Source organism: Ictidomys tridecemlineatus, chromosome 7 (assembly GCF_052094955.1).
Source record: "Ictidomys tridecemlineatus isolate mIctTri1 chromosome 7, mIctTri1.hap1, whole genome shotgun sequence".
Lineage (NCBI taxonomy): Eukaryota > Metazoa > Chordata > Mammalia > Rodentia > Sciuridae > Ictidomys > Ictidomys tridecemlineatus.
In genome coordinates, this window is record NC_135483.1 from 119844222 (window position 1) to 119871775 (window position 27554).

Sequence of the window (27554 nt, forward strand, 5' to 3'; positions counted from 1 at the left end):
CTTTTTTTTTTTTTTTTTTTAATTTGAGACGGGGTCTTGCTGCATTGACCAGACCATTCTCAAATTTGTAATCCTCCTTCCTAGACCTCCTGAATAGCTGGGTTGCAAGCATACACCACCACACCCAGCTCAGAGACAAGTTTTATGTGGGACTCAATTTCAACTAGAGAACATGAGATGTTCACTCTTGGCAATGTAGGATTCTAAGTGGACTTATATATCTTTAAATATTTCATGAGCTAAGTTTATAATCATGTTATAAAAAGTATGAATGATAATTTAGGCATATCAAATAATATCATGTTTTTCTTAATTTACAGTCTCGTGATAAATTATTTATTCATTACATGTTAATTCTATACCACTATGTATTCAAGTACACAAGACCAGTAAGCATAAGATCAATGTGTGATGACATTATAAACATTTTAATAGAATTTACTCATAATAATCACCACTCTAAAACCAATTCATTACTTTTACCATTAATTAAATTTGACTTGAAAAATATATGATGTTTGATGTTACTTAGAAGAATAGCTATTTACTTGTTTTTGTGATGTCAGATTCTCTGATACTCAGTCTTTGTGATATTTTGGGTATGATTTTTTTAAAGTACACACTTAACACTGTATAAAGTAATGAGTTTATTCTTAAGTTAACAACATTGTCAGTAAAACAGAAAAAGTTCATTGCATTAATTAGCATCTTATTGAAATATAATTTTAATTTTATGTTGTTGCATTTATTTACTTTACCATTTTTATTCAATTTAAATGTGTTCATAAATTGCTCAATAAATAAAACTAATAGCTTACAAATAAATTTTAAAGTTAACATATTAATTTGATTTTTTTTTTCCTTTTGCAGTACTTAGTATCAAACCCAGGGCTTTGTGCATACTAGGCAAGTACTCTACTACTGACATACATCCCCAGTGCAGCATATTACTTTTCTTAAAAAGCCTATCATATTCATGTACAGAAATTATCAATCAAAAATTGTGAGATCATTAGGGGAAAATCTAGAGCTTTTTATATTTTATCAACATGTATACTCATTAGCTTATTTTAAAAACTTCTCATGTATTGATAAAATTTTGTAAGTTTATATGGCAAAGTTCAGAATGTAAAATTACATTATCAATTAGAATATACACAATCTTGGGCTGGGGTTGTGGCTCAGTGGTAGAGCCCTTGCAGTTCGATCCTCAGCACCACATGAAAATAAATAAATAAAATAAAGGAATTGTGTCCAACTAAAAAATAAATATTTTTAAAAAAGAATATACACAGTCTTCAGGAACTAGCCAACACACCTACTCTGTGCCAGGAATTATATCAAGAACTAGGAACATAAGGACTTGGAGAGACAAGGTCCCTACTGCTCTGAATATGTTTATATTCCTAAAGGGAAAGATAGTTAATAAGCAGTAATAATAATCAGAAAATAAGAGGTATCAGTGAATTAAGTGTAAGAGAGTGGCTGGGGTTTGCAATTTTCTTGTGGAGATGATATCTAATTTGAATTCTGGATGATCAGAAGAAGCCAATACAAAAAAAGAAAATCAAGTCACTCAAATTCAATTCACTGATAGCCAATTTTAAGAGACTTAATTTGCATATTGAAAGGAAAGAGGAAAAATGAAAACATTAGTGGAATTGTGTGTTCTCAGAACACACACACAAACACATAACATGCTTTTTGAATTTTATTGTTATTGCTACAAAATTGTTTGTCAAATACATATAAATTAAGTCATAAATATATGATCTCTCTTGGATCCTGAGTGTTAGTGAAATGGAGGGTAGCTTTTATATTACAGTATCTTTACTTTTTTAACATGTTTTATTGGGCTTTAATGAAGCCACGTTAAATAGGTCTTTAGGGAAGGAGAGAGAAACATGTGGAATATGTAACGTTTTTTTAAAAGCATAGTAATATTAATATGTTAAATTCAGAAAACAGGAGAAACTGCAGTTTTTACAATGCAAACTATAGGAACAAAGACTGACTAATTTTGGACAATGGGTCTCTGTAGAACATAAAATTCCAATGTCTTGGAAGCAAGTAGAACATACTTTCATATTTAACCAAAGAAATCATACATGGGTTTCAAAAGTTTAAGACACATGGCCTGAAGTGCTTTCCTAAAAGTATCATCCTAATACTTAAAAGAATGAATCGAGAGCCCTAAAATTACACAATTCTATTTTAGCAAATAATTCTGAGTGAATTATCAAGGTGGACATAGATTTACATGCCAGAATATTTCTCTTGGATTTATTTGTAATTATGAAAGTTTGGGAGAAATGCTGTCTCCACAAAAGGAACATAAATAAACAAAATTTTAAATAGCCAAAATTTTCCATCCAGTATTTAATGTTCATGTTTTAGAAAAATATTTAATGCCATATAGTAAAATGCTTAAGAAGAAAAAAATACAAAATGGGATGATTCAATATTTAAAAGAAAAAAATCCCACTTATATAGAAAATATTTAGAATCAGTATAACTGCTTTGGAGAACAATTTGGCAGTGACTATAAAGTTGAAAATGTACAAGCTCTACAAGCCAACATTAATGTGCTTGACATATGATAGATTAAAAGTTGTAAAATCTTAAGATAGAATATTACTCAAATGTTAAAATTAATGCATTTGAACTGTATATCTACAACAAAGATAAGTCTATATATTTCAGCAGAGACATTTTTCAAAACAATGTTAAATTTTAAAAAGAAGGTTGCAGGATGGTATAATATGGTAGTGTTTATATTATATAAAGTTTTAAAACACATATAACAATACAAATATTGTTTACAATACACATGTAGGAAATAAGCACATAAAATTATAACCAGAAATGATACAGGCCAGAATCATGATGGTAGTAGCCTTTGGGGCGGAAGGGAGAGGAATGGGTCTGAAAAGAAAATCAACTGGGACCTGATGATGGTATTATACTTCATCTGAAATATTTTCTATGTCCTTTATTTGAAAAAAAAATTGACAAATGCTTATATTGCAAATTTTAGTGGTGATGATACATCCTTGTTTATTTTATGAAACTCATTTTTGTGTGTGCTTTAAAACTTTAAAAAACAAATGATTGAAAGAAAATATGTCAATGTTTGCAGTGATTATTAATCTTCAGGGAGATGACTTCAATTTTTATTTTCATATTCAGGCTTCCATATTGATGCTGAACATTACACTATGCTTAGGATAAAGTGGTACCTTACTGCTTGAGTCCATTCAGGCTACTATAACAATATTCCAAAAACGAGCTAGATTAGAAACAACAGCAATTTATTTCTCACAATTCTGGAAGCTGTAAAGTCCGAAATCAATGAATCAGCAGATTCAGTGTCTAGTTAGCTCACTTTGGGGTTTATAGATGATACTCATAGCAGCTAGCAGAGTGCCTACTACACAGTAACTGCTCTGTAATGTTGAAGGAAATGTGAATAAACACATAGATGAACAGCAAAAGTCACAGTCAAAGGTACAGTGAGTGGAAGACAGAACATTAAGTGGGTCATTTCCATGAGAAGCAGAGCACAGTGGAATGGGCCCAGTGATGCAAATTACCACCTTGGGACGGTTATTATTTGGTACTTTTCTTTATATCCTGACTTTTCCCTCAATAAATTTTTGCTACTTTTCTCATTTCCTGCCAGTGCTGGCCACACCCATAAGCACAGTCTCTGATTTACAGCTAAATGAGTCTTTACTTTATTGCATATCCTTAAACTGTCTCAGAGCCAAGACTACACATAAATACAAATAAGGCATATACCTGATGGGCTTTGCTATAAGATAATCTCTTGCTTTCCTAGTGAGGAGATCCAAAAAAAGTGTTTCTGACCAACTTAGGTGTATAGAGTTTTAGGAATGCAGATTAAATAGTCATGTTCATTCACATTTTTTAATTTGTTAGTTTATACATGCATATTTAAAACATTATCTAGAAAGTGCATTAATTTTTTTCATTTAAACTTTATGAAATCAGTTTAAAGCTTCCATATGAATCTCAAGTCATTTAACATAGATTTCCAGAGCAGAGCATCTTCACTTCTATTTCAGTTCTTTAAGGTACAACATTTTTGATTTTTTTGGATGAAGCTATCACTGAAAACTTTTTATCACAAATCACAAGTCCCAACATATAACACTAGGATAATTTTTTACTCATCTTTTAATGTAGTTTTATGAGGCCAACAATACGACTAAATGCTAAATACTAAATTGATCATTAAAAGGCTTGTTTACAACAATAAATGGTGCTACCAACTGTGACATCATATTTTCCACAATATTAAGTACTAAATCTTTTCAAAATGTACTTGTCTTTTTTATGCAATAGCCTCATCAAGATGAATTCTATAAGCATTCTACAGTTGCAGTGGTCACTACAGTTTCAAGTTAATGTGTTTTCTCCAAAAACAAAAAAAAAAAAAAACCCTGTGACTTAATAAAGCAATTAAGAAAGTACACCATTATGTGAGGGATTTTGTAAAATCTTGACTATAAAGCAGCTCCCAATCTGAACAGTCTATAATACTGGGGGAAAATCTTCTATTTGAAAATGTACTATAAATTTATTTTCTTTAACTTTTTTAAAAAGAGAAACCTTATCTTCTTTACGCTAATGATTAGGAAAGAAAGCTGAAGCATAGCTGCATATAATATTAAGGAGTAATCAAAATGTGAGTGGATTAACATCATTTTTTGGTTTACAGGACATTAGAGGTTTGAATATATTTTGATTTCAAGTTAGAAGCAGGCTCTGTGTGCATGTATCTGTGTATGTACTTGTAATGCCGTAATTATGGGTCTATGTCTAGGAATTAGAAAGTTGCAAATGGTGAAGAACAAGTAAATTGGTTTAACTAGAGTAAGTGGATCAATTTAAAAGAAGAAAACAAGTTCACTTCGATGTGTTTTTGTGATGGCAGAGGACATCAAAGTGATAGGGAACAGCTAATAGTTTATTCTATTTGAAAATTGTGCAGCTTCTCAATTTTCAACATTAAATATACAGTTTACATATTTGCATATGTTTCAGGCTACATTATTGGAATTTTGAAGTCATGAAAGCATCAGATGAATCAGCCTGCAACACCTTGGATTCAGATTGGAAGATAAAGTTTAGAAAATGTGGCCTTTAAGGACTGGTAGTACCTGAAAATATTAATCGACTCACATTGTAAAAATGACACCAATTTCTAAACAGTAGAAATTATTTTAGTTCAACATCAAGGTTCAAGACAAAATGTACAACTAAAAACTTTACACTCCTCCCTCCCCCACTTCAGACAGGTGCCAGCATTGGTGAATTATGATTTTCCTTAGTTGTAAGCACTCATTTTTACCCATGTAAACCATCCCTAGGAATTAAGTATTGGTTATTTAATGTAGAGTATAATGGGAAACTGATTAATTTTACAATGGCAGAGTTCAAGGACTTGGTTCCAAACTGAGCCGAAGCTTCCCAATGCTTTTTGTACAGTCTGAGAAAAACTGTGCTGCATTGGCCCATTTTTGAAGGCCATCATGCTCTGTAATATGAAGATATCATCTTAATGCTGATATCTTTGGAGAGTCCCAAGCAGACACAGAAAATGAATGGAGGCAAGGAGTGTGACGGAGGGGACAAGGAAGGAGGTCTTCCAGCTATACAAGTTCCTGTGGGTTGGCAGCGTCGTGTGGATCAAAATGGAGTTCTTTATGTCAGGTGAGCCCTTATTTATTACCTATGTCACCTCCAGAGTCATAGTTCCAAAATTAAGGAGGCAGAGTCTGTTCTTCTTTGAGGGAACAAAATATTGTGACTGACAGCACCTCAGATAAGTTTCAATAACTGACCTCTGTGCTAGAAATGCACAAAGTATTTTTATTCTATACTGTTTTGTAGTGTAAATTGACATAGATTATCAGAGAGAATTTTTATGCATTAATTGTGTTTACATGAGGTGTCATTCTGCTTCTCTGTAATAAGGATAAAAAAATATGAAGATTTCTAAAAAACTTAAAGCATCATTACTACATTCATAGAAGAATGCAAAATACTGGAAATAGACCCAATACCATTTGGCAATATTACTCTGTTCTTAAAAGTACTTCAACTGACTTTTCTGATACTAAAGTTCTGTTTTTAATCTATTAGCAGTCTTACTTATTAGACTTCTTAATGCTTGATATTAACCAAAAATAATTTGCTTATTTTTTTCTGCACAGTTTTTAATCTATTTCCTTGCATGTAATAATAAAAATAAAGTCATGATGGAGATAGCTCTTCATATTACAAGTAAAAATCATACAACTAAATGCAAATGCCTCCTCTTTAAAATTTTGATGTTATATCTCTTTTAGAACAAGTTGAATGGAATAACTGAACTGTTGGCAAGAAGTTTTAAGTCTTATTTAATAAATAATTGGCATCTAAGATCCTTATTTATAATTTTCCAATAAATATATAGAAGTTTAGGTTACCATAAGTCTTTCTTCATGATATAATAAAAAAATTAGAAGTAGACTTCAGATTTTATTAATTCCACATTAAGCAGCATCATTAAATTGATGCTATTACTTTCAGTGTGGCTCTTTGCATCCCAGCTTCAATAGAATTTTCAGTTCCCTATATTTGTATGAATGAGGTATTTTCTGTGGTACAAACAATTTCATGCTTTAACAACTCAAAAGTCAGTTCAGATGTGGGTTTATTGTTTGTTTGGTTGGTTGATTTGTATGCTTGTAAAGTGCTTCTTGAGGAAAACTTAATTACCCACTGAAATTCTTTTGTCACAAAAAATTCTTATATCAGTAATATTAATGATGTGCTCTATATTCGAGTAGGTGAAGGAATAAAAACTCAGGGAATGTAGATCTCATCCCATAATAGAAAATATGAAGAAAGACACAAGGAATAACTTTTTCCAAGTGTTTATATTACCAACGTGGCTCATGAAGTGCCAGAAATACTTTTTTATAAATATAACAAATTATCAGTGATATATGTTTATATTTATGGTTATTCTAGTTTGTAAAGAGATGATGTATCTTCAACTTGAAGCAAATGACTTAAAAATCTTGATGATTTTTTTTACTCCATCTTATGAAAGATAAATCAATTTTTCATATTGCTATGAGCAAACCATGTCAAGTCTGGGAATCAAAAACTAAGAAGTCTAAAAGTTTAAAAAAAAAAAAGAAGTCTAAAAGTTGATCAGTCACTTTCAGTTAATATCAGTTCATAATTTTCCAAGACTGACTTCTTCACTTTTCTGATAATCATGTTAGTATGAGTTCTCCAAATTTAAGTCTGTACACTTGAGAATTATTTTAAAAACTAAACTTTTGCAGGTAAGGTTAAATGCTTTCAAAATAAATCAAGCCACCTGGGTTTGATTTGTTTGTATATAACCAATTAAAATACTACTTGAATATATGCATGAGGCTAGCCTACCTTCATTAGCTACTTTTCAATGTATAGTTTACCTCTCATTTTTAGGTTAATCTTCAATTTCTCCTGCCTCCTGGTAGCATTTTGAGGTGACACATTAAATTTTCCAATTTTCTAAACTGTATCCATGCTGTAAAACTTGTAATTATTTTTTACATTAATTATTGCCCCAAAAGTTAATTATAAGAACTACAACTAAAGGAAAGAATCCAACTGACTAAGAGGAAGAGTTTCAAGAGGTCTAGAATACTGTAAAGGAATTTAGGAATTCTTGCCTTTGATTTTAATTTCACAATGAAATTCCTTTAGGATTCAGTGCACACACTTTCTCTTAAGCAAAATGTTGGCAATTTCTCTTCCCCGAATTCATCAATTCTTATTGTGAAAAATCAATAAGGTTAGTTATTGGTGACTTTGTTTTATTGAAATTATTATACCTCCAAAGCCTCTTGTCACCTCTCCTTGCATATCATCTAAAAGCAGCCTAAACAAATATGACAGTTTTCATTTAAATTGTTCTTTGTGCCCAAGTCATTTGGACAATTGTCCTTAAACAAAATATGAATTGCATTTGAAAGCTAGTTCATTTATGACTGCACAACTGCTTCTTGTGTTTTTTAGAGGCAGAAAGTCTATGGCCAGTAGTGCAATACTTTGTGTATGAATTGGAGAGTATTGTTTCTGGATGAATTGGATCTAAAGGCTTAAGTGAGGGTTTTACCTAATAGTCATAAATAAAAGAATTTCAAATGAAAAGTTCATAGGAATTTCAAAGCATAATACTGATTAAGTTGTAAAATCAATACATTCATAAAGCCCTAAATTACCCATTTTAAACTACTCCTCATTGTAAATTAAAAAATCAAAAACTTATCCTATCATCTAAATTAGTATTTAATCTGTTTTACTAATTTTTGTGACCAGACGAGCAGTAAGATGAAAAAACCTACCCACTTACCAGCCCAAAAAATGCAAGGCACCTTTTGTCCACGTAACATCCTATTTCCTCAAAAACTTCCCATCTTTTGTCAGCTCTGTTAGATTCCTCTCTGCACAATGTTTCTTCAGTACAATTTGAAGTAGGCCACAATGATCTATCTTCAAAGAAACACACTGGTAAAGGAGAGAAAGAAATGTTTTTACATAGGGTCAACTTGGTTTTAGACTCCAGGGAAGAATATATTAGCTCTGACTTTTGTAGACTTGCCAACTTTCTGGTTTGAACTTTAATATGTTCCTAAGTTTCAGTTTTTCCTCAACAAGCTTTGAAAGTAAATGTCGTAGTTTAAAATGATAGTGATTACTTTTATGTAGTTTTTTCCCCCTGTTCCTTTCTTGCCTGTTTCTGTCCTTTCTTAAGAGTAGTATTTTTCCTATCTTTAGTCCACTCTTGGTTTTCAAAATACTTTTGTTTAATTTTCTGTGAAGATCTGTATTTTTCTGAAAAATATTTTGGTACAAAAGAAACAGTGATAGTGTTAAAGGCTATAATTTAGTAGCTAGCATAATATTGACAAAGAAAATGCTTGCCCTAGCAGGAAAATATTATCCTGTGAAGGACAGTAAGACTATAAATTATGCCTTTTTTCATATAATATGTGCAGTCAAAATTATTTCCTGATGTATTTTTAAACTATTTTTACAGTCCCAGTGGGTCTTTGTTATCTTGCTTGGAGCAGGTTAAAACATACCTGCTTACTGATGGAACATGCAAGTGTGGCTTGGAATGTCCTCTTATTCTTCCCAAGGTAACCATTTCACAATAGAGCTACAGCAGTTTTTTATTTTTAGGTATTTTATATATTTGCTTTTCTCATTTGGCATTTCATTTTTATATTAGTTCTCCAATCATGTATTTGTTTTAACTTTTTATCTAATTAGACATCTTTTACATGCATTTTGGAATGATTAAAGATTGTGGGAAATTTATTCAGGTCATTTTTAAAGGTGACAAACTATATTCATATTAAATATTTCCTTAAAACCACAATTACACCTTTTTATTAGAGCTGTACCTATGCTCAATATTTAGTAATGCAGTATTTTCTTTAACTTACTCTAACTGCAGTATTACTTTTAGCATGGTTATTGATAAGTCTGTCATAGATGTTTCTAAAATTGTAAAGCCAAACCCTCATAACCAAAATATGAAAATGTTTTACTCCTTTACAAGGTAAAAAGTAAAATTATTTAAAATAGTAAAATGTTATTTGCTATAGAAATAGATCATTCTCTGAATGTTTTATAGTATTAATTTTCAAACTAAAAATTAATAAACAACTTTTTTCTTTTTACTATGTTACTGCATCATAAAAAAATTTCTAATAAGTAAATTTTTAATAGAGCAGTAGATTTTCTAAGTCAGTGAAAAGGTAATATAAATACAGTAATAAAAGGAAGCCAAAGGAAAGTTAGCATGTAGAAATATCATAGTTTTTTGTTTTGTTTTTGTATCTAGATTTTATCTGTTTTTGTACTGGTATAATAATATCAAGTACTATGTAAAATTGGAAATATTATTAGATATTAAACTTTTCCATATATTTATCTTGGCTATCTTAGAATTACTGTAATTTTCATTATTTATTTTGCTACTAAAAACCGTAAGTTCAGCAGAAGTATTTATTAAGTTATATAACATTGTTTTCCTTAAGTTTAAAAACTTAAGAAAGTTTTATTCAGATTTATGACTTAATCTCAGTACAACTTTTTTCTTTTTAAACAAGAGGATCTTTTTATTAAATGTTTTTGCAGACGTATTCTAAACAAAGACTGTGCTTTTTCCAGGTATTTAATTTTGATCCTGGAGCTGCTGTGAAACAGAGAACTGCAGAAGATGTTAAGGCAGATGAAGATGTCACAAAGCTATGCATACATAAAAGAAAAATCATTGCAGTGGCCACACTTCATAAAAGCATGGAAGCCCCACATCCTTCTCTGGTGCTCACCAGTCCCGGAGGAGGAACAAGTATGTAATATGGCTAAGGGGTTAGGAATTCTCCTCCCTCACTCCATTGCAAGAGAAGGAGATGCTGGAAATCACTTTGCCAAAGCATTTTCCCTTTTCACTTTTCAAACATGCACAGTGTTTTTAAGGTTTTATATGATCTATCATTTTAGTGCAAATAGCAAATTAATTCTGAAAAATTACCATGAGGTTATTTCCCAGAATTCCTTGTGCAGATCATCTGGTTACATAATCAGAATAAACACTAATTAGCACATCCTAATGCTATGCAGATGTGCAGAGCTGAGCTCACAGAAAAGAAAGTGCCATTGGTTTTTAGGAAACAAATGTAGCCATTTTCATAGGGCTGTACTGGAAGATGTGATGTAAAATCCCTAACAATTTAGCAGTTTTGTTAAAAACAAGCTGTTTCTTTTCTTTTTTCTTTTTTTTTTTTTAGTCATTTGATAACTATTTGTTGAACACCTACTAAACAAAAATCATCTTGCGAAGAACTTTTTATGAGCCCCCACTCAACTCACTCTCAATCTCTCTCTCTAAATCTCTCTCTCTCTCTCTCTCTCTAAATCTCTCTCTCTCTCTCTCTCTCTCTCTCTCGCTCTCTCTCTCTCTGTCTCACTCACTCACACACACACACACACACACAATTTTTTTATGTCTTTATTTTATTTATTTATTTTTATGTGGTGCTGAGGATTGAACCCAGGTCCTGACATGTAATAGGTGAGTGCTCTACCACTGAGCCACAACCCCAGCCCACACACAATTTTTTTCAAAAATTAAAAGCTGCAGAAAAAGTGCAAGGATGGTTCATTAAGTAGCCATCTACCATTTGCTTAGAAAACCACTTATATTTTGTTATAGAAAGTTGCAGGTATTGTCACAATTTACCCCTCAAGGACATTTCCCTACATAACAACAATCTAATGATCACATTTGGGAAATTTAACAGTAATATAAAAATGTTGTCTAACATGAGGTTTGTATTTTAATTTCTCCAGTTTTCCTAACAATATCTCTTTTCACTGTTTAAAAAATTGACTTTAAAACCAGAATGCAATCAAAGATGGTGCATTGCAGTTAGTGTTACATTTCTTTAATCTATATCGAGTCCCCAGTGTTTTCAGTCCTTCATGGGACTGAAATTTTTGAAGAGTTCAGGTCAACCAGATTTGCAGGCTGTTCCTCAATTTGGATTTGCCTGATGGTTTCTTCATACTCAGGTAATACACATTTGATAGGAATTCTGCATGGATGAAGTTATATCCTCATCAGGATAAATACCTTCACCCATATCTATGACACTGTTTGATTGTTTGGTTAAATTTGTGTCCATCCAATTTTTCCATTGTAAAGTACCCTTTTTCCCTTTGTGATTAGTATGTGCTTTGTGCCATTATACTCTGAGACAGAGGAACCTCTTTTTGTAAAGGCAAGAGTATGAATTCCCTCTAAAATATTATAATCTGCTTAAGACTTGATTAGTGGTTCAGAATAAAATATGGCAAGCACCAAAGCATGAGTTGATGAGAGGTAATTGATAGTGTTCTGCAAAGTTCTGAAAAATAGGGACAATGAATGTGACCTGTAGAGCTCAGAGAAGGATTCATGGCAGAACCCTGATTTAGACCAGCTTTGGGAAAATAATAGGATATGAAGGGAATAAGAAAATTATTCTTCAGAATGAGTGTGACATAATTAAGGTATAACGTGAAAACTAACCTAACTTGAATGGAAGATAAAAGAAGTATAATAAATTGCAGCCAAACTATCGAGAGCCTGGAATGTTAAAAAAAACAATTGCTACATCATACAGGTAATTAAAATCTCTGACTTAGAACTCAGGTGAAGAGACAGATTTTGCAGCTATAAGCATAAAGCCTCTTTCCAACAACCCTCTAACCTTTAAATATAAACGGGACTAATTTTTACAAATTGATCCACTTCTATATACTAAGATATATAAGGAAAAAAAACTTTTAGGAAATGTTATTCTTTTAATAAGGTACAAATTTTAAATTAAAAGAGTTGCAACAATTTAAACATAAGTTTAATAATAACAAATTATTTAAAATTTGCCATTAACCTGCCACCTTGGTGTTTTAATTTTTGCATATTATCCTGAATGTATTTTTGAACATACTTTTGTCTGCTGTTGATCTCACATCACATTATGTCATACAGTTTTACGTTTTTCTACAGTCTGCCTTATTGCCTTTCTTAAGACCCAGAAGAATCTTAATTTAAGTCCTTTGTCATACCTATAAATAAAAATTTAATTATTGAAATTAAGGATAAATATTGAATTAGCATACGCAATAATTGGTATGTTTCTATCCCTTCTAAGTGGTACACTTCATTGGATTAATTGTTACTCTTACTCTCTTCAGCAGTAGCATTTTTTTCATAACTTTAAATTATTTCATGAAGTTGAGGTTTAATAATTAAAAATCAAAAGTCTCACATAGTAGCTTTTATCTTCTTTTAAATAAATATATAAACATTTACATTGTTACTGTTTATTCTTTAAAAGGTCTACCTGAATGTTAGTGGGTGCCTGATATTTACACTTGCCAACTCTTGTATACCTTACTTCCTAAATGTCATATAGCCTCAGCCTGACTTTTGCTAGTTTGTTTAGTATTTCTGTTACTTTAAAGAGGATAACTATTTTGCCTTAAATATGGACAAAATTCCTTCTAAAACACAGTGATTGTCTAAATTCTGTTCATTGAATATAAAAATGCCAATATTCATATTATTTTTAATCACTGAACTATAGATAATTATATGAATACATTTTTATCTGAGAAAAGATGCAAGCAAGTGATTATGATTAAAGAGAACACAGCCAGTCCCATTATAATTCTAGTGATATGATTACATGTAACTGTTGTTACTATATTGCAAACATAGTACTCTACATATTTTTAATGTTATTTCTTTAATTACAAACTTTAAAAATAGGCTTCAAATGACTTTATCTGCTGCCATTCTGTTATGTTATTGGTTCTCAACATTTTCTATATTATATGCCAAAATTACCTTATTAAATAACCTCTACCATGCTAGAATTAGAAAGTCTGCATTTTCCAAGAAAATATCTGTTCACTGCTTTCTACTTGAATGTACTCTACCTTGACTTCTGTATGTCCCAGGTTGTGACTGACTACTGTAAAAATCTTTATTATATGATTTCATCTGTATACTATCTAGCAAGTAGAAGTATTTATCTTAAATGTGCATTTCACCTTTTAGATAAGTATACCTCTGATTGCAAATGAATCTAAGTATATTTGCTAATATGTGTTGGGTCTATAAATAGTTATGGCAAATATATAGTAAGAAGGGTATGACTTTCATCTCCTGTGACCTGACAGACTCATTGGCACTTTCTCACAGAGTCCATCTAAGCTTAGCATCCTTTTCAATACAGCTCTGTAACCAGCCTCTATAAATTGATGGGAATTGGCATATGAAACAAATTTTATTTGCCATCTCTGTTTTAGAAGGCACAACTTCATGAAAGAGTTAAACATCCGTAGGGGCTTAGAAACTGAAACCTAGAATTCTGACATGATAGAGTGAAAATTCAATATGATGAACCAGCTTGCTTTTGTTGCCTCTATTCTGTCTGATCTCCAGAAGAACTGAAGGGATTCCAAAAAGCCAGAGAGGGAAAAATGCATTCATGTAAAAAGAGAATTCTCAATAGCAGCCCAGTACTGAAGGTTTTAGCACTCCATTGAATTTTACATTAGAATTCTATCCTAATAAAAGATTTGTAATCTTTTACCTAAATTGGTTGATTAAAGCCATTTTGACAACAATGACAAAGGGCAAAGAAATTATAGTTTTACAGTGTTGTAGACATCATGAAGCTAAGAATGATTGTAATATCACTGCATTTATTCTTGTTATCATTCCTATTTTAAAAGATGCAGGGTCCCATTCATGTAATTCACAAAAATAAAGAGTCTTACTCTCAGAGTGAAAATGTTGAGATAAGGAAATATTACTGTAGCTGTCCTGAGAAGGTTTCAGTAAGGTAATAGATGCATTTATAGAGTAACAAATTTTCTTATAAAAATGAAAATTCATTTAAGTCATACAAGAAAATAAATATGTCACACAGATTACGATTTCCAATTGTAATTGTGCACTCAAAAATTTAAAATCCAATAAGATAGTAACATCACCACTTCCATCTGGGCTGTCAGTCTTGATTTTGCATATTCTAAATCTTATTAGAATGACTGATGTCAATATGTACTGATTTAGATGCCTAGGCTTTCTCAACAGAAAAGAGGTAAACAAGACTAATGAACAATTACTGAGAATCTTTGGTCAACTAAGGAGAATAAAGTACATTTTTTAAATCAAAGTTTAAGGTAGCTGTTTGCAGAACCTTTTTTCATTGCATAGAATCATAATTTTTATTTGCAAATTTGTATTTCCTGATGACCTTTTTCCTATTTCTTCCTGATTTCCTCCTTCCTTTCCTCCCTGCCAACACAAAAGAAAGAAAGCTATTAACAGAATCTTTTTTCTCTTTCATATCAGATGCAACTCCAGTAGTACCTTCACGGGCAGCAACTCCAAGATCAATAAGAAATAAGTCTCATGAAGGAATTACAAATTCTGTAATGCCTGAATGTAAGAATCCTTTCAAGTTGATGATTGGATCGTCAAATGCCATGGGAAGGCTATATGTACAAGAACTGCCTGGAAGCCAGCAACAAGAACTCCACCCTGTCTACCCCCGGCAGAGATTGGGCAGCAGTGAACACGGACAGAAATCTCCATTCCGTGGCAGCCATGGAGGCCTGCCAAGCCCAGCATCATCAGGTTCCCAGATATATGGAGATGGTTCAATCTCTCCACGGACTGACCCACTTGGAAGCCCTGATGTTTTCACAAGAAATAATCCTGGTTTTCATGGAGCTCCCAATTCTAGTCCTATTCACCTGAATAGGACTCCTCTTTCTCCACCTTCAGTAATGCTACATGGTTCTCCTGTACAGTCATCCTGTGCAATGGCTGGAAGGACTAATATACCTCTTTCCCCAACTTTGACTACAAAGAGTCCAGTAATGAAAAAACCAATGTGTAATTTTTCAACTAATATGGAAATACCACGAGCAATGTTTCACCACAAACCACCCCAAGGCCCACCACCCCCTCCTCCACCTTCTTGTGCTCTTCAGAAAAAGCCATTAACATCTGAGAAAGATCCACTTGGCATTCTTGACCCTATTCCTAGTAAACCAGTGAATCAGAACCCTGTTATCATTAATCCAACCAGTTTCCATTCAAATGTCCACTCTCAGGTACCTGTGATGAATGTAAGCATGCCTCCTGCTGTTGTTCCTTTGCCAAGTAATCTCCCTTTGCCAACTGTAAAACCTGGCCATATGAATCATGGGAGTCATGTACAAAGAGTTCCACATTCAGCTTCAACCTCCTTGTCCCCTTCTCCAGTGACATCCCCAGTGCACATGATGGGGACTGGAATTGGAAGGATTGAGGCATCGCCCCAAAGATCACGCTCATCTTCCACATCATCAGATCATGGAAATTTCATGATGCCACCTGTAGGACCCCAGGCCACTTGTAGTGGTATTAAGGTTCCACCCAGGTCACCAAGGTCAACTATAGGGTCCCCAAGGCCATCAATGCCATCAAGCCCTTCTACCAAGTCCGATGGACATCATCAGTACAAGGATATCCCTAACCCATTAATTGCTGGAATGAGTAATGTACTAAATACCCCAAGCAGTGCAGCTTTTCCTACTGCATCTGCCGGAAGTGGTTCTGTAAAGAGTCAGCCTGGTTTGCTGGGAATGCCTTTAAATCAGATCTTGAACCAGCACAATGCTGCCTCCTTTCCAGCAAGTAGTTTACTCTCAGCAGCAGCCAAAGCACAGCTAGCAAATCAAAACAAACTTGCTGGTAACAACAGTAGCAGCAGTAGCAATTCTGGAGCTGTTGCCAGCAGTGGCAACACTGAAGGACATAGCACTTTAAACACCATGTTCCCTCCTACTGCCAACATGCTTCTCCCAACAGGTGAAGGGCAAAGTGGTCGCGCAGCACTAAGAGATAAGCTGATGTCTCAGCAAAAAGACTCATTACGGAAAAGAAAACAGCCACCTACCACAGTGTTGAGTTTGCTAAGACAGTCTCAAATGGATAGTTCTGCAGTTCCTAAACCTGGACCCGACTTGCTGAGGAAGCAGGGTCAGGGTTCATTTCCCATCAGTTCAATGTCTCAGTTACTACAGTCTATGAGTTGTCAAAGCTCTCACTTGAGTAGCAATAGTACCCCGGGTTGTGGGGGCTCAAATACTGCTTTGCCTTGCTCTGCTAACCAGCTGCATTTTACAGATCCCAATATGAACTCCAGTGTTCTTCAGAATTCACTGACACAGAACATACCTTTAAGAGGGGAAGCCGTGCACTGCCACAATGCAAACACTAACTTTGTTCACAGTAACAGTCCAGTCCCCAATCACCATCTTGCAGGTTTAATAAATCAGATTCAGGCTAGCGGGAACTGTGGGATGCTCAGTCAGTCGGGCATGGCTTTAGGAAATTCATTACATCCCAATCCACCTCAGTCAAGAATTTCAACGTCCTCCACTCCAGTGATACCAAACAGCATTGTTAGCAGCTATAATCAAACAAGTTCTGAAGCAGGTATGGTTTTATTAGAAAAAAGTACCCAAAGGTACTAAGTTTTTCTACGTTTTTTTTTAAATTTGTACCAAAATATTTATTATAAGAAATGATCCTTTCCCCATTGTGAAATTTTCTTCATTTCTTTAGTATTTATAATTTTATTTACAGAATGGTAGGGATTTGTCTATTGGAAAGAATAACAGCTAAGGGGATTCCATATGTTTCTGTTATTTGTTATCAATCTGTGTCATTTTGAATATTGTTCAACTTTTAGTTGGTTTTATAACCAATGGACTATAAATTGCAAAAAAAAAAAAAGCCATAGAAAGCAGGGTTTTCTGGTTATGAGACATGTCCTGATCTATGCCAATATAGAAGCCGTTTCCCCTTGCTTTTGTTTGTATTCAGGTAAATTAAGCTCATCTTGGAAAATCCAAAAAGGCAAAAATAAATGGATATTATTTTTCTTGCTGCTGAACAGAAATAGGTGAATGGATAGGAAAAAGTAACTAGAAGTTGTATGAAGTAGGAAGCTGTCTTCTAATGTGTTTTCTTATCCTAGTTTGCTATCCTTTATTATAATTTGTTTGAGAAAATTCAAAAATAAATATTGGCTATTTCTTTTTTTAAAAAAAAGTAATAATTTAAGTTTTCTAATAAAAAGGCTTGAAAACCTGATTTCCAGAATTTTTGATCTTGAAATTGCTTTAAATTTTCTTATAGAACTAAACCATTATTTTTACCATTGACACTAAGGTTTTGAACCCAAATTTAATGTAAATCTTCACCCACTATTAGTGAAGGAGACAAGTTTATGTAAAAGTAGACACATTAGAAAAAGAACTATGTTTTGTGCAATAGAGTCCTCAGAAATCATTATAAAAACTTTATGGAAGCACTAAAGAGATGAATTCGTTGAGACTTCAGAAAATTTGACCATGAAAACATTAGAAAAACTACTAAGAGCCCAACACTAATGATTTCAGATTTGTGGGAAATGACAGGGAGGCAATAAAAGATGACTGCAGAGTTATTATAATTCTTATTTGAGAACAGCAGCTTTAAAAACCAGATTGCTCCTGGAAATGAGAAAACTGCTAAGGCTTTTATTAATCAACTACCATTAGATTTTGTGGACTGTATCACACCACCATGCTGAAAATGGATACTCTACATGTCTATTGCTGTAGTAAAACCAAAAGTGTTTTCTTCCTGGTGTTGCAATCTTTCACAACCTGGTTATATGTTCTGTGTTGATGTCAGTATTTAATGAAGAACTGTCCAGTGACCTCTTGTGTTAAAAGAATACAAGGTTTAGAAGATATTCAAAATTATTAGTGCCTTCTTGATATTCTTAGTTTAAGGAATCTTATGAACCTTTATTTTTTATGTGTTTAACAGAATTGTTATCCCATAAGGGGCTTCCAGCTGTTCACTGACTCCTTTTTCATTAATTCTACACAAAAATTTAATCTTATACATGTAGAAGATTAAAGTTACATGATTTCTATAACTATTTAACAATGTACCATATTCAATGAGCACACATTCAATCACTTTGATGAGACATTGGTAGTCTCATTATATTATGTAGTTTTGAGAGTTTTGATACCCCTTACCTCAATTTACTTAATTTCAAGTCACAATTCATATGTGCAAAGTATATGTATTTTATTAGTGATATATTTCAACTCATCCATAATGGAAAAGACCAATGTTTGTTAACATTCTTGTTTCTTCCGATGCCAACTTTAGGCTTATTTTATATAAGATAAAATAAGGTCACTTATTTTTCTGTCCCATGTATCTATGTAAAACATCTGACTTCAATTGCTAGTCATGATGGTATCAAAGCACAAAGGTTAAAATGATATTAATATAAGAGAAGCTTTAGCATATATATAACTAAAAAAGAACTAGAATAAATGACTAGTAATGAAATGATGTGACCAATGATGCTCAAGCTAACCTGAAAACATATGTTTAATTAAAATCTAAGTTAGTAAGAATTTTTAAACTATTTAACCTAATAAAATTAAATACTAAGTAATGTACTTAGGTCTGCTGTGCAGCTGGTTATGAAAATAGGTTGACTTACTAATTAATGTAACTCCTTTGATGAGCTAAATATTGAAGAGATCTTTAGTGCATGTTTCTTTTTGCTATGAAATAACTTGTGTCATTTGAATGTACTGTTCTTATAATCACCTGGCCTAAATATCTGTTCACACTGACATTTATTCATTCATCAAATAATCATTAAGCACCAAGGCTGGGCATCCAGAATGAGACAACAGGTGACAGTCACAGCTATCCCTGTAAGAGGTTTTCTAGGTATTCCTACTACAACAGTAATATATGAGAAGAAAAATGGCTGTCATTAAGTATCTACTATGTGCCAAGTGGTTTACCTGTGTTATTTATAATCTGTACAGTTTTCCAGAGTATAGAATTTTATTGTCCCTGTTTTCCAGAAAAGGAAACTGAGCCTTAGAAAATTTAACTATCCAGGGTCAAATGTAACTGAATCAGGACTTGAACTCAGGTTCATCTGATTCTAAAATCCATTTTCCCCAGCTGTATAAGTTCTTCATCTGTAATGTTTAGTGTACAAAAATAATTGTTTTCTACTTCCATTTCAAAATCTTTTAAAATGTTCAATAGAAGATGAATTGAAGCACATCAATACATGTTAGAAGCCACATTTATAAATTTATGATGTATTGTTAGACAATATCAATTTTTGAACTCTACTATCACAGCACAAAATTATTTAAATGTTTTTGTCAGTTACAGAAGAAATATCCAAAATATCATGAGAACTGCCCTTATTCATGGATCATAGTTGGGGACCTTTCTGTCAATGAGTTATCACCTCACTCAGATAAGAATGGGTTTCCTACTGGGTGGCCTATCACTAGACCTTCGAAAGAGGTGACTGTGCAGATACTAATCATTGTTGTTCCAAGACTGGTAGCACAGTAAGTGTGAAAGACCCACAGGTAACACGTCCAACTGCACCCTGTGCTAACAGCCTAGACACAGCTCAGGTGACCTGCTCCATTCAGTGCCTTTATTCACTATCCTAAGCAGCAATTCAGAAACATCACATTAAGACATTGAAACAAGAAATTACTTTCTCTGAAAATGCTTAATTTGATTGATAACTTATTTTCAAAACTTCTTTTTTAAATGATTTTTCTATTGTTAAAACTCCAAATATTGAGTCTTAGGTCTATATATGAATTCTGTATTATTTACATTTAAAACATACAATTCAAACAGAGGAATTAGGAGCAAAAATTGTGACAAAATCAGATAAAGATATGAAATATTTAGAAATCATTTCTAAAACTTAGGGGCTTTATTAATTCTATTTGGTGTTTTCAGAATGGCTTTTCACTAAAGCTGCTCAATACTCTGGATTGTAATGTGTATAGGTTCCTATTAGTTTTTTGAATATAAAATTGCAAGTCAAGCTTAATACTTTCATGTAACAGATGTAGAACTAACAGGAGGATATTTGGTGACATGCCCCAAATTCTAATGCTCTGGTGAATGTGGCAGCCAAACCCCAAAGTTCCTAAATCACAGTCCAAACAAACTGCTGAACACAGGCATATGCTCAAAATCCTTCAGCGGTAAACATTTCAAACAACTTTCAGTTTTTAAAGAGAGACAAATTTCAGTACTTCAGTAGTTCCAGCTCATGTCCTGTGGTGTTTTGATATATGGAGGGAACCAAAATCAAGTGCCCTTGACTGGCAGACTTCAAAAGGCCCATGCTTCCTGGGGCTTCTGGCTACAGCACACCTGCTAACCACGTCACTAAAACACCTATTCGGGGAACCCTGGCCTCTGTAGGGGACTTGGCCCAGTCAGCATCCATACAGCAATGAGTCCCTCCCATGACCCTGTGATGTTTCACAATTTTCAAAGAAGAAAGATTTAGATTATTCTAGTAACATTCTTTCTTAATAACAATCTTCCTCCTTCCAATATAATAAAGTCATTAAATATAACCTTTTCATTTAAAATGCTTTTATATCCTATTTTCCTTAATGAAAACATTTAATCAACTCTTTTCAGCACATGAAAATATAATCATGAGGGGACAGAGTATGGATTTATGACAAATGAGGAAATAATTAAAACATTTGCCTTAACTCTTAAATATATACATTGACTAATAAGAATATAAATAAACCTATCAATGAGTATATTCGTGAGTATTTATATAAATATGTGTGTATATTTTTAAACTCTGCAAAAGCAAGTGTTTTCTTTCAGCACAAAATACATTTGAAACTCAGGACAGCCATTGAAATGGTAGGTATAAGACAATGAAATAGTTGAGACCACCAAAAAAAAAATGCTTTGGGTAAAAGACTACAAAGTAATGTGTTTAATTTTTCTGTTCTTGTGTTTATTTATTCTCAGAACATGCCAGTAGAGAAAATAAGGGAAGTTGTCATCACCTACCTACATTGTCTAGATGAGCCTACAAGTACAGAAATTTTAAGGGATGAAATGTCCAAGGGCAAATTATACTATATGTTAGCCTTCTCAAAGTATGGGAAGTTTGTGTGGAAATAATCATCTAGTCTCATACAGACTAATGTAGACTGAAGAAAGAGGCAGAGGCTCATAGAAGGTGGTTAACTAGATTAATAACAATAGTCACTATTGAAAGTATTTCCACCAAATTTTTGAATAACTAGATTTTATTCTTCTGAGGCACAAGGCTTATAGGTTAAAATTTGCTCTGTGCTCTTGTTACTTAACCAGACAACAAAACTGTATTAAATTCTGGGATGTGTGATAAAAACCTATGTCTATTCTTTTAGTTAAATTTTTGCAAAATGAGCCATTTCTTCTTTGCTGTAAGATATTTTTACTACAGGCAATGTCTTGCTGTTTAAGAAGGTTTCCTAATATCAGAGTTAAACCATTTGTTTTGTTTACATGTTCCAGGTTAAATGTTTCCTTGTGTACAAAGAAAAAGTTAAAATATGTTTGACTTTAGACATTGAGTCTATGTAATCAATGGTGATAATAGAACTCAGAGTGGTGTGATATGTTTGTTGATTCAGTTATCTATTTTGTACCTTTCAAGAAATAAATTGCCCCAGTGTGCAAATTGGGAGAATTTTATTCCACTACCATACATTATGCTCACATATAAAGCCAATAGAAGGCTTTAAGTTCTCTAGGTAATACCTAACCTGTTATTTCCTACAATCCAATAGCCCAAAAACATTTAAGTAATTTTTAAAAATGCCTACATTCTAGAGAGTAATGTCAGCGCTACACAAATTTGACTCATAAATAATGCTCAAAAATACCCTATTGCATCATCAAAATGGATTTCATTTCCACATGCATGTTGTACTAAATAATTCAAATCATGAAGTTCTTACTTTCTAGGAACTTAAATATTATTGCCAGCCAACTAAAGAGTAGAGGAAGGATTATCTTTTTTTAATTACTATACTTATTGCAAATTCAAAGTAAAAACTTACCCTTTTATTAACTAGGAGTGGAACTAGATAGAAGTCTGGAGGAATCTCTGAGGTATCTCTGGTGTTGGAACTAGCCCAGGGAAGCTCAGTATCTATTCAAGACGCAGGGGCACAGGTACAAGAGAGAATATTCATCAGACATAGAGCAGGACTCCTCTGTTGGACGAACCCCCAGGGACCCCTTTCAGATGCTTCCTGGAGCACAACTTCATTCCCCAAAGATTGAGAGGCCTGGTCCCAAAACAGTGTTTTTCAACTTTTTCTCACAATAAGAAATTAACATGTATTATAGTCCACTAAACATACATATTTAATGCATAACAAAATTTTCATGAAAAAATACTTTTTACTTATGATGTACTTTGATACTTTCAGTCCCATTCTATCACATTCTTTTTCTGTGACAGTCAAGACATACTGAAATGATTTTAGCAACCCCTGACATATCATCTATTTAAACTATCAGAAACAGTTTCCACAAAGTAACTATGCAATGTTCTCTCTATTTTATTTTTTATTTCACTTATCAAAAAATACTAGTTGGGGCATACTAAACTAATTTTGCATCCCACTACTATGTCTCAAAACTGTTTTAGAATATTTGTGAGATAATTTATCATTTACTGAGCACCTAGGATGTGGTAGGCACTGTTGTAGCACTGCAGATAAAATGGGATATCATAGAAGGATACAAAGATGGCCATGTTAGAAACAGCATTCTCCACTCCTTAAACAAAATAAGGTAATATGTCCAGCTGCCATTCATGAAATATTTCAACTATTATTCATGCATAGTCAGGAAACAGAAATCCCACCAAGCTAGGGATTTAACCTCTTCTCTCAATTCTTATGACTTCATAATACATACTAAGAAAAATGGGATTAAAGAGGCATTTGGGGTTTTTTTAAAACAAAAACTTCATTATTTGAGTAATCTGAAAAAAAATTCAAGCATATTTAAATTACTTTCAGCAGTTTTCAGAGTTATTCTATGTTAGCAAAGTAAACAACATGATCAGTCACAGGATTTTTTTTTTCTTTTTGTAACTTCATTATTACCACAAGACTGACCTCCTCCACGTCGTCATAACTACGGGGAGGTCATTCCCCAGATTTAAGCTGGATCCCATCTTCCCTTCCCGACCCCAGCAGCTGGTCCTATTGTGGGAGGACAGTGTCTCCTCAAACATTGCCATTGCTCCCTTCTGTCTTCCCTACCTTCTATGTGCTTTAGTTTTAGGACCAGCTACTAGTCACTAAGTCTTCCTTTCTATTGGAAAGAAGGAATATTAGGGATTTATAGTAGAGTCCAAAGCACAAAGATGGAGGTTGATTTGTTTTTATAAATGCATATTACCATGCTCTGTTACTAAGACATGAGAATATTAATCATGTCTTATTGGAAGATCTAGACTTCTCTTAAGTTACCTTCTGATTTATTATTATTCAAAATCAGTCCTTTAAATATATAGATCCCCATTTCAATGAGATTGAAAAACATTTATTAGACCATACACCATCCTAAGTTCTGTTATCTCTAGAGCATTTATTTTCTTGTTTTCAATTGTCTTATTTTTACATTGCTGGGGATTGAACCCAGGGTATAGTGTGCCAGACAAGTGCTTAATACAGAGATATACCCATTAGAAGCACTTATTTCTATTAATGACTACCATTGACCATTGGTAAGTGTAAAGTACACTTACTAGAGCAAATGATAAAGGTCAAGTGTGAAAGAATACTTTGTATATGACTCAGTTCTTACATTCCTGGGTTATGGGTAAATATAAAAATCAGCATTTGGGCATCAACCAATATGTATTCTAAGTTGAAGATATATAGATCAAACTAGTATAATAACATTTCTTAGATACTATATTGATCTGCTTGGTATGAACTTCATGCCCTTTTTTTGCACACATACAAAGTCATGTGTAACAGTATTTAAGAGAAAGCCATATAACAGTTTAGCACAGTATAAATAATGACTTTCTCAATGAATGTTAATGCAGGAAGAAGAAATAAATTTAAAGAGGCACATGTTGCCTTAGTTTTGAAGAGCAAGTCTAAAACCAAAGCAAATAAAACATCTTAAGAATTAATATTAGGAAAATTCCTTTAAAAGCTTCTGATGCTATTTCTGTAAAGACACACATAGACAAATACACATATATGTATAAAAACTGTAAATCTGTGTAGATTATTGTTTATATTCAGAAATCTACCCCCACTGGGCAAACTACCACTGCTTCCTCATCAGACTAGACACCTCAGTCACTGGGGGTCTAGGCATGTGACCCCAATAACAACTAAGTTTATTTGGGTGACTTTCCACTCTTCTCTCCTACTATTTAAAAGCAACAGACTCCTTCCTTGAATCATAAATATGGATACTTTCTCTGTTGCAAATTAGGGATAATAAAGAATAGTAACTTCTAAGGAAAACTTATCTACAAAGCCTTGCCATGTATATCTAGAGTATTTAGAAAATGAAAGTGCCAGTTTATGGTGACTGGTGTGAAAAATAATCATTATTTCTAATTAAAGGACTAAGCTGTTCCAGAATCCCAGCCACCTTTTGATTATTTAACTGCTAAACATTTAATGGATAATTTACTTTTTAGAAAATTCTTAGCCACTATTTCTTTCATTAGATTAAGCACAAAACATGTTGGCTCGATGGAAAAAAAAAAAAACTGTCTTAACACAACACTTTCCCCATATGCTTCAACACACCATAAGGTTTTTATGCAGAACCATGAAATAAGTTCACCAGATAGTGTCTATTTAAGATTAAGTGGTTCAAGAGTAAACAATCTCCAACTTCCCCTCCAGCTATAAAAATTCATCCAAATTCTTGTTCCTTTTTGAAGTTATTCATTATTGCTCATAATTGAGAATTCAGAGTGTATTGGGGTCACCTTCTCCTTCTGTAAGGGAATTTTTAACTCAGACTACCTGAGAGCCTTCTGAACTAATTTGTCATCTTCCACCCATGACCTTCCCATTGTGCCTTATCTCCTGAAATTAGACCAACACACTATAAAGTGAGTTTTCACTTTCTCCACATACCTACACACAGAGCATCAAATTATCTAATTTCCAGAAATTGAGTGCAGGTTTTATGACCTTACTAGATATTCAACCAACAAATATTATTTTGAATGTCAGCCATGTGTCAGAGATTGTGTGGAGGCTTGAAATTAAAAAGGAAAATAAGAAATGATTCTTCCCTTGAATGGTTTAGAAAATGGCCTCAGATTTCTTCAATGTTGTCACAAAGCAACAAGTTTAACTGTGGGCAGAGGGAGCTGGGATTTGGGGAGTCCACATACCTTCTCAGTCATATTTCTTTGTTTTGAGGAAACACAAGACTGACTCTTCATTACCTTCCATCCACATTATCTGTATTTTTTAAAGTTATTCTGCTTCTACTAAGAACCCCTTTTTAATCTCCTTTTCATTTCTCAAGTCCCTGATCAAATATTATTACTTATGTAGTTTTGAGACATCTTTAGTTTATAATGTCCCTTGTTCTATACACCTGTTATAGCTCTTAGCATATTGCATTATAGTTACACTAGCTAATATGTGGAAAGCACTTTCAAATTTCCTAATTTATTAAAATGTTCAATATATATTTGGAAGGAAAAAGGAAATTTTCTATATTGCTTTGCCTAAACTGAGTTCCTGGAGGAAATGGCAAGTTTTTTAAAATTCGTATCACCATTCTATCCTATTGTACATCAGAGTGTAACTATTTGTTGAATTGATTTGTTGAAAATTAAAGAAAATAAAAAATACATCTTGATTCATATATTACCTTTAATACACTTGTTATCCACTACCATCTTGTTGATAAGACAAAAATATACTATACTTTTTAGTTGTAATTCCTCAAGAATATTCAGATGGAGAGATTTTAAAATAATGTTATCCCCAAATGACTCCTTCCTTGAATCATAAATATGGATACTTTTCTGTTGCAAATTAAGGATAATAAAGAATAGTAACCTCTAAGGAAAACTTTCATCTACAAAGCCTTGCAATTTGTATGCTACAGTATTTTGAAAATGAGCTCTGCCTATGGTGAGAGGAATGGTGATCTCTGCATTTAAGTATGCCATTATTATTTAGCAGGTAGGAAAAATTGTCACTGATAGTGATTACTAGTAAATAAGACTTTACAAGCTCATTTAAAAAGATGGTTTCCAAATGCAAATAATGCACAGTACTTGTACATGGAAATAACAGTAAGATTGAAAAAGCAATGAAATATTTAAGATGTTGATTGTTTTGTAAAAAATATGAATTAATATTTAAAGAATTATATATCATATGCCAACTTCAGCATTTGGGATGTCCTCTTACCCTAATCTTTGTGAACATAGTCATTATTTCATGATAATATTTCATAAATATTTATACTTTTTCAAGGAGGTTTTTTTTAACCTCATTCTTCAAATAAAACACTGAGAGCTTAAAAAAAAGTAGATTATGACAAATTAGGAAAATTGCAAATCCTTGTTATGGAGATACTCTGTGAAGTCACTCAAGATATACTGATTTTTACTTCTGTTAAACACAGCACCACTACTAAGGTCATCACTGCTAATGACTACCACTGTCAACAATAATTAGAAGAATAACTCCTTGTATTTATATAGATTTTTACACCTTACAAACTTTTCACTTATTTTTGATTCTCACAACAACAATGCCAATTATGGAATATTTTCTAAGGAAAAAAAATCCAGTGGTAGCAAAGAATATGTACATAGATGTTCATCCCCATGTTAAATATAATGATGCAAAGTTGAAATATAAATGCCAAGCTTTATCAGAATGTCTTAATAAATATAGTCAGTTCATTTACTACACAGCAAACAGTATAATTACAAAATTAATACATCAAA

The 27554-nt window shown here is 32.8% G+C and overlaps 1 protein-coding gene across 25 annotated transcripts in view; it reads left to right on the forward strand.

Moving 5' to 3' along the window:
• The window catches only part of Mbd5 (methyl-CpG binding domain protein 5), a 394577-nt gene that overhangs the window by 335035 nt on the left and 31988 nt on the right, over positions 1-27554 (forward strand). For 24 of the 25 annotated variants that reach the window (XR_005737952.2, XR_005737953.2, XR_005737954.2 and 21 more), the window contains 4 exons: positions 5071-5739; positions 9113-9215; positions 10255-10435; positions 14999-17134. Coding sequence is in view for 20 of the 25 variants with exons in the window: in XM_078017348.1 (XP_077873474.1) it covers positions 5588-5739; positions 9113-9215; positions 10255-10435; positions 14999-17134 (2572 nt within the window). In the remaining 5 variants the exon portion in view is untranslated. The remainder of the gene's footprint in view (positions 1-5070; positions 5740-9112; positions 9216-10254; positions 10436-14998; positions 17135-27554) is intronic. The other variant, XM_021719582.3, reaches the window with a different exon arrangement.